General features: G+C 42.8%; 1 protein-coding gene across 4 annotated transcripts in view; it reads right to left on the bottom strand.

Annotated features, from left to right (window-relative positions):
- rrp15 (ribosomal RNA processing 15 homolog) overlaps positions 1-15,307 on the bottom strand; it is an 89,411-nt gene that overhangs the window by 46,158 nt on the left and 27,946 nt on the right. For all 4 annotated transcript variants that reach the window (XM_050045860.1, XM_050045858.1, XM_050045861.1 and 1 more), the window contains exon 2: positions 2,250-2,581. In XM_050045860.1, the coding sequence (XP_049901817.1) occupies positions 2,250-2,581 (332 nt within the window). The remainder of the gene's footprint in view (positions 1-2,249; positions 2,582-15,307) is intronic.

The following is a 15,307-nucleotide window of genomic DNA, read 5'->3' as shown; positions in this document are numbered from 1 at the left end:
CGAGGACTGCTCTGTGAGCAGTCCTCTGCCTTCGGGCTCGGTCCCTAATAATAAACGAAGCAAAAACAATAGGGTCCTCGCCTTTGGCGAGGACTGCTCTGTGAGCAGTCCTCTGCCTTCGGGCTCGGTCCCTAATAATAAACGAAGCAAAAACAATACTGTCCTCGCCTTCGGTCTGTGAGAATAAACGCAGCAAAAAGTATAGGGGGGGTCCTCGCCTTTGGCGAGGACTGGTCTGTGAGTAGTCCACTACTGTTGGAGTCGGTCCACCATAAACGCACGCTGCAAAATCAAGAGGGTCCTCGCCTTTGGCGAGGACTGCTCTGTGAGCTCGGTCCCTAATAAACGCGAGGACTGGTCTGTAGGAATAAACGCAGCAAAAACTATAGGGAGGTCTTTGTGAGTAGTCCACTGCTGTTGGGCCCGGTCACTAATAAACGCACGCAGCAAAAACAAGAGGGTCCTCGCCTTTGGCGAGGACTGCTCCTTGAGCAGTCCTCTGCCTCTAGGCTCGGTCCCTAATAAACACAGCAAAAACAATAGGGGGGGTCCTCGCCTTTGGCAAGGACTGCTCTGTGAGCAGTCCTCTGCCTTTGGGCTCAGTCCCTAATATACGCAGCAAAAACAAGAGGGTCCTCGCCTTTGGCGAGGACTGCTCTGTGAGCAGTCCTCTGCCTCTAGGCTCGGTCCCTAATAAAGAATAAACGCAGCAGTCCTGTGAGCAGTCCTCTGCCTCCGGGCTCGGTCCCTAATAAACGCACCAAAAACAATACGGCGAGGACTGCTCTGTGAGCAGTCCTCTGCCTCTAGGCTCGGTCCCTAATTAAAGCTGCAAGCTGCGTTGGGCGGGACCTCGCACTCGTGCCGGTTTCAGCCTCCAGCTTATGTCGTCATTGTCAATTATTTAGAAATATCAAACACATTGCCACAAACATTAAAAAATCCTTACAGAGCTAAACGTTTTGATGTTTGAATGCTTTCTGTAGCTGTAGGTATGTAGAAGTGATGTCACAATATGCAAATTAGATGAGTGAATTTATTCCCATCAGATTCCTCAGAGTCCTTCGCCCGAGGTCCCTAATAAACGCTACAAAAACAATAGGGTCCTCGCCCTTCAGCCGAGGTCCCTAATAAACCTTACAGGAACAAGAGGGTCCTTGCCCTTCAGCCGAGGTCCCTAATAACACTGGACTTAGGGGAACCAAAGAGACCCACACAGAGCTGCAGATTGATGGCGAGAGGGTGGAGAGAGTGTCCAGCTTCAGATTCTTAGGAATCCACATCAAGGACAACCTCAGCTGGAACCTCAACACCTACCTAATCAAGAAGGACCAGAAACGCCTCTTCCACCTGAGAACACTCAAATGAAACAGACTTTCAAAGAAGGTGCTCGTTAACTTCTATCGCAGCACCATTGACAGTGTTCTCACATACGGCAGCCCTGTCTGATTCTCTAGCTGCACCGCAGCTGCGAGGAAGAGCCTACAAAGAGTGGTGAAAACTGCTCAACGAATCATCGGCTCCCCCCTCCCCCTCTTGAGTGACATTTACTCCTGTCGCCTCCGCAAGCGGGCCTTCCGCCTCCAGAAGGACCCCTCACATCCTGGGCACCCCCTGTTCGGTACTCTCCCATCATGCAGGTTGAGAGCCATACGTGCGAGAACCAACAGACCGAGAAACAATTTCTTTCCGCGAGCCGTGAACTCACTGAACTGACTGACTGTATAACTGCTGCACTGCACTTTACTGTACCATACCAACTATCATCATATCATTTAATGTACCATACTGCTGATCCGACAGTCGATCTCATCTATTTTACTTTTTTTATCTCGTTTTTTTTTATCTTAATCTCATTTGACTTTAATTCTTATTTAGTTTTTAACAACCAAATGTACATTTATATTTATAATAACAATACACAATATTTATTTGTACACTGCACTTTACAACACGGTTTACATTTTACCACTGTTTGTTGATCTGACCTGTGTGATGCCGACACTAAATTTCGTTGTATCCTGTGTACAATGACAACAAAGCTTCTTATCTTATCTTAAATGGGAAAGTACAACAGCTAGAACTTCAGTTCAGAAAATGACAATCACTTTTCTGTAATGCAGCCTTGAAAACCAGGAAAAAAAACACAACACTATTGTGAATTCAGTTTCAGACATTAGTACTTTGTGGGATGACAGACAGATTAGCTAATAAAGAATATCCAAGCAGCTTTTCACTGTTCTCATTACCTGTTTCTTCCTCTCCAGCTGCTCCTGTTTTTCTTTCTCCTTCATCTTGTCCAGCTCTCTGTTCTTCACCAGGATGCTGCTTTTGCTCTCGGGGGTTTTCTTCTCCAGGATCTTTGCCATGGCCTCAGCCCACCCAGTATTGGCATTGCTGTCATCTCTCCTCTCATTCTCCTCTCCGTCTTCATCCTCTGTCTCCTCCCAATCACTCCCTTCTTCACCATCTTTGTCATTTCCCTCTCCATCGCTTGCTCCGTCAGACTTTTCAGCATTGCTCCCTCCTTCAGGATCATTCTGGTCATTGTCATACTCGAAGTGAGGCTGCTCGTTGTCTCCTGAGTCCCACAAACAAATGTAAATGATTAGCGCTGTTGCTACCATCTCTCACTTCACTTAAACTTATGCTCCTACCATTACTCATGGTCCATCACCACTGATTTCCCTAATCAATTCGATTTCAATTCACAAGGTCCCAATTCAATTCGATGTCCAAACTGGGGATATTTCAGTTACAATACCAATTTTTGCTGGAATGTGAGAGAGATTCTCAGAGAATTCATACTGTAAATTCCACAAGGAATTATTCAAAAAAAGAATACATTCAGAACAGGATTAAAACTAAATATTTTATAACTAAATATTGTTTCTAGAGCAGCAACATTAATATTAAAACAGAAGGTCACAATGTAAACTCAATATCTCACTGGCAACAAATCTAAAATGTCAATAAAATTCATTAAATTCCTGAAATCACAACACTGAGTGAAGTTTAGAAAGAATAAAAAACACAGACATCAGTCAGTATCAGTGCTCCTGTCCTTTATGCTCCTCCCTCTGCTGCTGAGGAGATTCACTACCTGCAGGTCTCATGACCATTGGTAAATGTTAAGATTTGAGGCAAACCAAGCAAAACAGCTGAACAAAGCTGGTGGATGAGAGAATGCGGACAGAGCAGACTGAAATATCACTTTCCTACACTTTTCCATGTTGCTAAACAGGTTTATTGATAAAGTATTTACTTTTTCCTCTAAGAAATTTTATTGCAATAAGTCCAAACTGGTCAAAAAAGATTTCCACACACTTCCATCTATGCAGCGTTTCACTTTATTGTTGAGCTTTCCGTCTATTTGACCTTCATCAGATTCAGATTCAGATTCAGAATAGTTTATTAATCCCGGGGGGGAAATTGTTTTTGTTCCAATGCTCCGTGCAAAGTAGAAATAGAAATACAGCATGAATGGAAACAAGAGATAAAGATGAAGATATAAATAAGATACTAAAATAGACAATGAAATAAGTAAAATAAATATTAAAGTAGACATTAAAATAAAATAAAATAAAATAAAATATTAAAGTAGACATTAGAATAAAATAGAATAAAATAGAATATTAAAGTAGACATTAACATAAAATAAAATATTAAAGTAGACAATAAAGTAAAATAAATAATAAAAACAGTAAAGTAGACAATCTGAAATATATACAATATACAATGAAATGGTTGTAGCATTATAAATGAAATAAGAATGAGTAATTATATTGTGTGATTTGTTTTATAAATAGCCAAATGAGTCCGATCATCAGAGGGAGGAGTTGTACAGTTTAATGGCCACAGGTAAGAATGACTTCCTGTGGCGCTCAGTGGTGCATTTAGGAGCAATCAGTCTCTGGCTGAAGGTGCTCCTCTGTTCGACCAGAGCGTTGTGGAGAGGGTGAGAGCCATGCTGAAGTATCGCCCGCACCTTTGACAGCATCCTCCTGTCTGACACTGCTGTCAAAGGGTCCAGCTCCACCCCCACAACGTCACTGGCCTTTCTGATCAGCTTGTTGAGTCTGTTGGCATCGGCTACTCTCAGTCTGCTGCCCCAGCACACCACAGCAAACAGAATAGCACTGGCCACCACAGACTCATAAAACATCCTCAGCATAGTCCGGCAGATGTTAAAGGAGCGGAGCCTCCTCAGAAAATAGAGGCGGCTCTGTCCCTTCTTGTAAAGGACTTCAGTGTTCTTAGTCCAGTCCAGTTTATTGTCTATGAACACACCCAGGTACTTGTAGTGTTCTACAATGTCCACGTTATGCCCCAGGATGGAAACTGGGGTCACTGGTGTCCTCGTTCTCCTCAGATCCACCACCAGCTCTTTTGTCTTTGTTGTGTTGAGCTGCAGGTGGTTCAGCTCACACCATGAGACAAAGTTATTCACCACAGCCCTGTATTCAGCCTCCTCACCCTTGCTGATACATCCAACTATAGCAGAGTCATCAGAAAACTTCTGAAGATGACAAGACTCTGTCTGGTAGCTGAAGTCCGTGGTGTAAAGGGTGAAGAGGAAAGGAGAGAGGACAGTACCTTGTGGAGCCCCGGTATTGCTGACCACTGTGTCTGACACACAGTGCCGCAAGCGCACGTACTGTGGTCGGCCAGTGAGGTAATCCACAATCCAGGACACAAGGGGGGGATTCACCAGCATCGCCGTCAGCTTGTCACCCAGTAGAGCAGGCCTGATGGTATTGAAAGCACTGGAGAAGTCAAAGAACGTGACCCTCACAGTGCTCCCCGGCTTGTCCAGGTGGGCGTAGATGCGGTTCAGCAGGTAAATGAGGGCATCCTCAACTCCAATCCGGGGCTGGTAGGCGAACTGGAGGGGATCCAGGTGCGGCCTGACCATAGGCCTGAGCTGCTCCAGGACAAGTCTCTCCAGGGTCTTCATGATATGTGACGTCAGTGCCACCGGTCGGTAGTCCGAGAGACCGCTGGGTTGCGGCATCTTTGGCACTGGAACGAGGCAGGACGTCTTCCATATCACAGGGACCCTCTGGAGGCTCAGGCTCATTTTGAAGACACGATGAAGCACTCCACAGAGCTGTTCGGCGCAGGCTCTGAGAACCCGTGGGCTGACACCATCAGGGCCTGCAGCCTTACCGGCGGGGAGTTTGCTCAGCTGTCTCCTAACATGTAGAGGTGTAAAGAGTGCAGGTTGAGGAGGGGGAGAGTTGGAGTCCAAAGTGAGAGGAGGGCAGGTAGCATGGGAGCCAGAGGAGGTGTGAGGAGTGGGGGATGGGTGTGAGGGGCTCACCAAGTTGGATGAGGTGCTATCAGGAGGAGGAGGGGGGGTCAGAAGTGGTGGTGGCTGGAGACAGTCAGCAGGAGAGCCAACAGGGGCCAGGGCAGCAGTGTCAAACCTATTGAAGAACAGATTTAACTCATTGGCCCTAGCCACACTACCATCAGCTCCACTGCTAGTTGGTCTGTAACCGGTGATGGTCCTCATACCACTCCAGACCTCGCTCATGTTATTCAGCTGGAGTTTCCTCTCCAGCTTCCTCCTGTAGCCGTCCTTAGCCTCATTGATCTTTGCACTCAGCTCCCTCTGAATGTCCCTCAGCTCCTCCCTGTTGCCACCTCTGAAAGCCCTCTTCTTCAGGTTGAGTATGGCTTTGATGTCCTTTGTTACCCAAGGCTTGTTATTTGGGTAACACCGCACAGTCCTTGCTGGGACAATGCCGTCCACACAGAAATTAATGTAGTCTGTAATGCACTCAGTAAGCCCATCAATGTCCTCTCCATGTGGCTCACAGAGTACATTCCAGTCAGTCACCTCAAAACAGCCCTGCAGTGCCTCATAGCAGTCCTCTGACCATGTCCTCACTGTCTTTGTGGTCACAGGCAGCCTCTTCACTAGAGGCACATAGCAGGGGGTGAGAAGCACCAAGTTGTGATCTGATCTACCCAGCGGGGGAAGGGACGTGGAGGTGTATGCGTCCTTTACATTAGCATACAGCAGGTCCAGGCTCTTCTCCTCTCTGGTTTTACAGGTCACATACTGGGTGAATTTCGGGAGTGTCTTTTTAATAGAGACATGGTTGAAGTCACCCGAGATTATAATGAGAGCACTCGGGTGTGCAGTCTGTAGTCCGGCTATTGTGGAGTGGATGACGTCACATGCCGACGTCGGGTTAGCGGACGGGGGGATATAAGCAGCCACTACAATAGCATGTGAGAATTCACGGGGTAAATAGTAAGGACGGAGGCCCACAGCTAACAGTTCAATATCCGGGCTGCAGATGCGGTCTTTGACTGTGATGTGACCAGGATTGCACCACCTGTTGTTCACGTAAACAGCAAGCCCACCTCCTTTACGCTTACCGCTCTTAGTGCAGTCCCTGTCAGCCCGGACAGTGTGGAAACCCACGGTGGAAACATTGTGGTCAGGAACATCCGTGTGTAGCCATGACTCCGAGAAAATCATCAGGCTACACTCCCGGTATTCCTGATGACTCCGGGTTAGCGCTGTAAGCTCGTCCATCTTATTCCCCAGTGATCTCACGTTGCCCATGATGATAGATGGGAGACACGGCTTGAATGTCTTCCTCTCCATAAGTCTCCGGTGTTTCGCTCCTTTCCGCCGCCGTAGCGATCTTTTCCCTCTGCAACCCCGGTGTGTTTTCCTCCAAAGTTCAGCAGGTATATCCTCCCTCACCGTAGCCAAGCCGGCCGGCTTCAGCTCCATCAGCTGATCCCTGGAGTAAACAATGCGGTGTTGCTGAGCGACGGTCGAGTGGCAGAGTAAAAGGAGCGATTCCACCACGAGCGAAACAACAAAAACTCTCCACACAAGCATGATTAGAGAGGACGTAGCTTAATAAATAACTAAAGTAAAAACAGAACAAGTAAGATAAAGAAGAGAGGAAAAAAGTTGAAAACAAAGTTAAAGTAAGCAGGAGCGACTGGAACAGGCTGCATACACCGTGGCGCATGCGCACTAATCTGAGCATGCATAAGGCAACAATGGACAGGCAGGTAAAAGTAATTAATCTCAGTCTAATCACTGGCAGTATGCAATACGCCTGTGCACTACCCTGGTGGTAGAAGTTCCACCTCCTGGGAGTTGTACTTAAAAAAAAAAAAAAAAAAAAATACTGAATGGCAGACTGTGAGGCATACAAAAGGAAGCCATACTTGTCTTGTTATACAATACCAGAATCCAAGAAAGGGGGTAGAACACAGAATAAAGTCCAAAAAAAAAAGTCCAAAAAAGTTAATAACTTACAATTTACATGGCGAAAAGGTAGTTTCTTGCAACCCTAGAATTAAGATAAAAATATTCACAAACAAAAAAACACTTCTGGTTGCTGCTAAGTACTGTTTAACTTTTGATTTAATACTAAAAATAAAAACCCTCAGCGCGCACTGCAGCGCAAGCAGACAGATGCGCAACTCAGAGCAGCATGTGTCACTGACACCAGACTCAGAGCGCAGCGGACCGGTGGAAAATGTCACCATCAGCATATTATTTTACATCAATATTTTATCATTATTTTGAGTCACATTGTTTAAAGAATTTAGTTGTCTGTGTTCAAGCAGGATAATGGATAATAGGTCTCCATTCATTGCACGTCGGGCTTTCTATTTCCTTGTCAGAGATGGTGTTGCGTTAAAGGTCCCCCCAAAAAACGGGACAAAAACAAAGGCAGAATATTCAATTTTTTTTTTTTTCACAATCGAATCCCGTGCCATCTAACGAAGCTTCGTAGCTTTGAAGCTTTGAATTTTTTGGGTCGGCCCTAACTGACACCATTTCCCTCAGTGGAAACGAAGCTTGTATTTACTTGTATTTCACAGATAAGAAACAATAAATTGTGAAGACAGTAAAGCCTCCACAAAATAGCATTTTAAGTCTTGCGTGTGACATATCCTTCAGGGATTTATCCTGGCTTAATATGAACAGAGGAAATCTCTGCTCGTCGCTAGGCTAATTTATGTAATGTAAAATGCCATAGGCTGGCGCTATTAACATTAGCATGTTGTATTTGTTTGGAAAACATGTTCAGTGTAACAGTTGTTTTGTCTGTGAATGTTGTGAGTTGTAATGGAGCCAAATTATGTGCCCTTACCTTTGTTAAATGTTGCTGTTGTCCCTGGCTTTATATGAGAAGAGGAAAAGATCGCCAGCCGCTAGGCTAATTTATACAATGTAAAATGCCACAGACTTGTGCTTATAATGTCAGCATGTTGTATTGGTGGGGGAAATGTGTCCAGATAAGGACAAGTGTTTGTCTGTCAATGCTGCGATTTATAGTGAAGCCAATTTGCGAAATTGTCTTTATTAAGCCATATTTAATGTGTGTTTTGAATCAACTAAACTTCACAGCACTTAACAGAGTGTTCCACCGCCGACTAGCGTTTTGGAGGTGTAACTGCGGAGTGACACAGACACACCACCGCAGAAGTAAAAATAACGTGAACATGACTTTCTGAATTGTAAACATCCTGTAAAAGCTTCTTCTATTTGCCGCCCAAAATCCATAAAAGCTTGGTTAAACCCAAAGGCCGACTTATTGTAGCCAGCAAAGATTCTCTTCTAGAACTACTATTATCTAACTATGTTGATTATTTTCTTAACCATAAATTCAGAAGCCTCTATCATACATCAAACACTCTACTGACTTAAACAAAATATCAGTGTTAAAAGAGTTACCTCATGATATCATTCTGGCAACTTTAGATGTGGAAAGCCTCTACAATAATATCTCCCATGACAGTGGCCTTGAGGCTCTTGTGTATTTTCTTAAAGACCACACTGAGAAGGAACTCCCACCCAGTACATTTATTGTGAACTGGCTGCTTTGGTACTCAAACTGAACACTTTTCCTTCGGTACATCAATGGGTTCTACTAATGAACTAATTCTAATTTCCTCAATAGTATGAATACTGATCTTAAGTTCTCAGTAAAATATGATCAGAAACGTGTGTCTTTTTGGATATGTGGATTGCACTGTGCAATGGAAGCCTCATCACCAACCTATATCAAAAAGAAACCGATAAGAATACACTCCTAGCCAGCAGTGCTCATCCAAGAGCTCTTAAGTATAGTTTACCCAAAAGTCAGTTCTATAGGCTCAGACGCATGTCTCTCTAATGAGGAATACATTGATAAAGCTGCTGCCATGAAAAAATGTTCTGGAGAGAGGTTAGTCTTTATAGTGTGTTGATAAGGCCTACCAAGTTGCACTGTAAATCCTGCTCTGATCTGTAGCAAAAAAGTTGCAAAAAAGATAAAAGCTATTCTGTCTCCTGTATCACCACTTACACTCCTCAGGCCAACAGCCTCAAGAACACCATTCTAAAACACTGGCATATTTTGGCCTCTGATCAAGGATATGCCCAACATTTTAATGATTCTCCCATCTTTGTCTACAAAAGGTCCTACTTTACGCAATAAGCTGGTGAGGGCCAACATTAAGGCAGACACAAAAGAGACTCTTTTAGCTCCTTTAAAATATGGGAATTATCTATGTGGCAATTGTGCCCAGTGTCACAACACATGGAAGACTCCTGTCTTCAGACATCCAGGATCAGGCAAAAGCTTTCCTGTTAAGGGTTTTATCACATGCAGCACAGACAATGTCATTTATTTACTAAAATGCCCATGTGATAAAATTTATATAGGTAAAACTACACGCATGTTAAAACAGATTAGTGAGCACAAGAGCTCAATCAGACACTATGATGCAAACTATCCTGTTGCCCACCATTTTAATGAATTTTCACTCCCTTTCTCCTCTCTACAATAGACACAGGATTGACACTTTAGATACACTTCTACCTGCCTGTCCATTGTTGCCTTATGTATGTTCTGATGACAGTCAAATAGACCGAAAGCTCAACAATAAAGTGAAACAGTGCATAGATGTAAGTGTGCAGAAATTTTTCTATACCAGTTTGGACTTATTGATGTTTCCAGCACCTTGCCAAGACCAAGCCGGGTGGAGCAGTGATTGTTCTGTATCACTGCACTTAAAGTGACAAGCGTAGTTGTCATCAGCTGTCACCGCGGCATCTCTACTCCTTGTCTGTGTGTCTGTATGTGTGCATAACTGTGGTGCAGCAGCCCCAATGCACAGACAGCAGGAGGATAGGCTGCTGCAGCATGACAATAAATGACACCAAAACGTAAAATACTACGCAAACAGTGACAGATAAAACAACCGGTTATGTTGGAGCTTCTCAAGACTGCAGTCGTTAAAAGTTTAGTGCCAGGGCCTGTTTACTATCAGCAAAATCAATGGGGTTAAAAGCCTGACACATCAATAGGAAAAAAGTGTGTCTTAAAAGATCGATCTCAGACTTTATGAATTGATATTGGGTTATTCAAATGAAGATCATTTGGAATTGAATTGATTATTTTAGCAAAGCCCTGTGGTCCAATACAATTTTGAGATTAGGAATGGCTTTGGAAAGTGAAATCTGTATAACAAAAATTAGACTTGCACCGATTACAATTTTTTGGGCCGATACCGATTTCCGACACGTGCATCTTCGGCATGCGGACACACGCCTCGTCCCAACAACTCTTAAATATCTTCTACTGTTTTTGACTTATCGCAGGTTACGTTTTATGCTGTTTTCAGACATTTTCTGAGTTTATAATGGGTGTGTATTGCGCAGCTTACAGTGGGTGACATCACTACTGACATCACCCACTCGATCTTTCTGCTTCTCTCCTTTAACAAAATTTTCTCATGAAAATTCTTCTGCAGCCAACAATTTCCACTCTACATACACAATATATACATGAAAATATAGGCATCTTTGTCTTCTTTCAGCTGATGTGCTCATTTTATCAGTGGAACTTGCACTTTTTAAAATTTTCTGTCTCAAGCAACAAAAGGTCCCTTCTCCCTCCCATTTACTGTACTGTTATTTTCTCTCATCAAATTTGAGCAAAGCTCAAATGTGGAGACTTATTTAAAATGGCCAGTTCTCTGTCATTTTTAAAGAGGCAACAGATAGCATTTTTCCTAAGTATATCATTATGAAAATAATGTGGGTTGCACAGGGTAGTGGCCACAGTAAAATCAGACTATCAGCGTTTACATAGGTTACTTAGTGGCTTTGCAATCTTTGTAATAAGCTTCTGCCACCGGTGCCGAAATTCCGCGGAAAAAATCTGCAGGCAGGAAACGCGTCATGTATTGCGAAACTGGTCGGTCAGCCAATCAGGGACTGGAGCGAGTCCTTATGAGGAGTTGCCTTATGAGGAGTTGGGCATGAGATAGTTGAGTCACGAGCACAATGGCAGATGGACAAAGTTTAGAAACAAGTGAAAAACAGCCTAGCAAAAGAAAACGAGCTCTTCTGTCTGAGGAGGCAAAGAAGAGCAAAAAGGAGAGTGATAAAAGAAGAGGAAAAACAAGAATAAACCTCAGTCAGGCGTTCAAGAGATGGAGGGAGCTCCGTGACCAAAGAGGCTTCAAAACCGATGTCCAGCTAGCTTTCTTTCTAATGGATCAGTAAGTAACACGGCTAAATGTTAGCTAGACAAAAGAGGACTGTACTGTACTGGCTGCTAGTTAATTCCTAGCTGGCCAGCATCGCAAATCACCGCAACCAGGGACCAGGTAGCGAGTGTTGGTCGGCTGACATCCTCATTGCCATTCTACGGCAGCCCTCGGACAGTGGTACCCCCCTCCCTTCCTTCTGTTCTCTTCTCACGGAGGCAGCTATCGACGGAAATCGCCCAGCTAAGTTACGCCCAGCTAAGTGAACACTGGACTTTGTTTCCCATTCAATTTGAGCTCCAAATGGCCGCATTGTTTCCATATGGTACCGTTTATTCTAGAATCGGGACTGTTTACATGTGCATATTGGTATAATTCCACTTTAGAACATGGCACTCTTAAATATTTAATTCTTTTTGGTCAGTCAACAAAATTCTGCAGTGTTTATTTCTTGAGGTATCACCGCTGCTCCGGACGCCATAGCAACGGCCTTAGACTGAGGAGCATCAAAATCAGTTAACACGTGCAACGCATGCTTTCCCCTCCCCCGCTCGGTGCCTTGGATACCAGCCTTCTCTCTCTCTCGTCTCCCTCCCTCCTGTTTGTGTGTTCACGTGCTGTGTGTCTGTAACCCCCGCCCCTCCCCCTTCTGCTCAGCGCGGACACACGACACCACACATATTGACCAATCACGTGCGGCTTGAACAGAAAAAAGGGAAAAAAAACAAAGTGGAGCTGTTTCGTTCGTGACCTACACAGCAGGAGTATTGCACAGTGGCCAAATAAACAACACAGCTCCTGGGAGAGAACGGTAAGGCTTAAGTTTTGATCCTTCAGAGAATTGTATTTTCAATTGGTTACTTAGCTGTATTGTTGCCTTGAACTTTGAGGGTGAAAAAATGTGAATGCCGAATGAGTAGTCTTTAAATATGCTTGCAACTGTATCGCTATCTAGCGAACTAGATTCTACAAAGGCTAATTCTAGAGCTAGGCTGGGTGATTCTCATGAACTGTATCACAGTAACAAAAATATAATCAACCTAATTTGGCAGATTTTTTAACTTTAGTGACTAAAATAGAATGTGAACTTTTATCTTTTGATTAAAGTTATACAGGAAAACAATCTAATTTAATTTTATTCCAATTTCATACCAGCATGACCCAGAATAATTCTCATTACCGATATAGAGAATGGAGAAAGCAGACTATTAATTGAAAAAAGATTTTTCCTGAATTTTTCACATTTACACAAATGAGCACATTAAATGACCAGCACAGTGCATCAAAAGTATTGTTTTATACATTTTTAATCACATTTAAAAAGTAGTAACTCTCATTACCGTATTTTAGAGCCAAATTTTTCAAATTATTTCTTTGTTAACAAGAAATGGTTTCCAGAAAACACGCGGCGCACAGTTAAGGAAAATAGAAACATGAAAATATCAGTTCATTTTCATCCGTAACGCTAATGAAATGTCCATTGCGGAGGATGAGATTACATGTTGCGGTAATGTGAATGATTTCATTTCATCTAATGGAAAAGGTCATCAGGACATGACATAACTGACATTAACATTTTGACAATTGAACATGAAAAAGATAAAATTCATCGAAACTCATTGAAATGCCATTTCATGCAATCATCAGTGCCATCAGTGATTGAGGGTGCGGTGAGATCTAAAACATCTCTTGAGGTCTTCTTTCTTCAGTAATATTTCGCAGAATTTTGTCTCCATTTTTTTTGTTGCCTTTTTGATTCTTTTGCATCCAGGTCACTGGCAGATTTTAGTTTACCCTCAGATTTGCGCTTTCGATATCTACAAAAAATTAAATATCAGTGACTCAGTGTGAGTACTTGCACTGATTTTTAATGTCAACATAATGTGTGCCGTAAGCCAACTTTTCAAAATGTCTTTTGACAAGCATTGTACAATAGTAACAAAAAGATTCAACAGCAATAATGCATTTATTAAATATTAATAAATTAAATACAAATGTGGATGTGATACAAGAGCGGAAATACAATCAGTGTGATGACATTGGGGTTGAGCAAGTTCTCTGCTGAAACGAGTATCCAGTACAGATAATTACTTTTTTTATCCAGTATCATCTGAAGTTTATTCATTCAAGTTTATATGAAAGAAAAAAAAACCTCTCTCTTGTGATCAAAAACGTTGATCTGAAGCTCAATTTCTGGACAGTTCTGCAAATAGTTTTCTAATAAACAACTAATATGGCAATTTCTGATCATATCAATTTCAGACTTAAATTAAAGCTGCAAGCAGCGTTTGGCGGGACCTCGCACTCGCGCCCGTTTCGGCCCCCAGCTTATGTTGTCACTGTGAATTATTTACAAATATCAAACATATTGCCACAAACATCAGAAAATCCTTACAGAGCTGAACGTTTTGATGCTTGAATACTTTCTGTAGCTGTAGCTATGTAGAAGTGATGTCACAATATGCAAATTAGATGAGTGAATTTATTCCCATCAGATTCCTCTTCCTTTATTTTGAGGAAGAGACAACAAAAACAACACAAAACAAAATAAATCTACTGTGTAAATATGTTCAAAATGTTGTTTTACTGAGTTGTATGAAATCCAATGTGGCCGCCGCCTAATGACGTCACAATATGCAAATTAGATGAGTTAATTTACTCCCATGACAAACTTTGGGTCATGATGAATAGTTTTCTCATTTACAGTATGCCTTTATCTCTCACCACTTTCAAGCCACAGCCTTTTGAAATGTTGAAATGAAAATGGAATATTTTCCTCAATAAACTCTGGCACCTAAAGGGTTAAAATGGAGATTGTGCCCCTGTCATGTCTGCATGTAAGATTTAGACACACACACACATCATGTTTCTGTGAGTTTGTGTGTGACAGCGGTTGCCATGGTGATGAAGTAGGTGCACCTGGCAGAAGAGCAGAGAGAGACAGACAGAACACAGAGAGACCTGTTTTAGTGGAGATTTAACTCCTTGAAGAAGTTCTGCCCATTCCCAAACCGTTGGTCCAATCATGAAAATAATGTGATGATGAGAGAGATAAAGTTATACAGAAGATCTGTTTAGTAGCAGTTGAGGTGGCATGTGTGTGTCTTCAAAGCCGATACAATAAACGGTGTAGGAGGAGATTTTTTTTTTTAACAGCATGTTTGAGGCGAAATCTTATTTTGAAAGGGCAAATAGCTCACTTCCTGTTGGAATTAGGTCATGGGTGTCAGCTCGTGATTTGTATGTCGAACACGCCAGTTTTGGTTTGATATTTCTACGACATTCCTGCGGGCTGCAGTGGCCAGTTTAGTGCACCTAGGTGGCGCTAGAGAGCCCATTTTGGCACTTTAGGGGTTAATAATGTGTATTTGCTGTTTCAAATGAAGTTTCTGCTGCTGTAATCTGTCCTTTAAAGATTGTGAGACACACAGACAGAGAGAGCAGTGTGTGCGTGCCTGTGTGTGCAGCCGTTGTCATGGCGATTAATGACTTGCCTGCACCTGAGGGGCACACACAGAGCTCATGAGAGCAGATCAGCAAAGATTGTTTAATATGGGTTTTAACTCCTCGAACAAATTGTCGCTATACCCAAACCGTTGGTCCAATCAAGAAAATAAAGTGATTGTGAGAGACAGCCACTTCTCGTGAACACACGTGCCGTGTTTTATATTTCTTGAGTCAAAAATGTGGTCAGAGGAGCGAGTTTAAAATGTGTTGCACCCCATCTGTTTCCAGAAATTTCTCCTCTGAGTTTACATGGGAGTGAATGAGAAAAAAA

The sequence above is a fragment of the Epinephelus moara genome, chromosome 6, assembly GCF_006386435.1.
Source record: "Epinephelus moara isolate mb chromosome 6, YSFRI_EMoa_1.0, whole genome shotgun sequence".
NCBI classification, from domain to species: domain Eukaryota; kingdom Metazoa; phylum Chordata; class Actinopteri; order Perciformes; family Serranidae; genus Epinephelus; species Epinephelus moara.
This window is presented reverse-complemented; position numbering and strand designations above follow the sequence as displayed.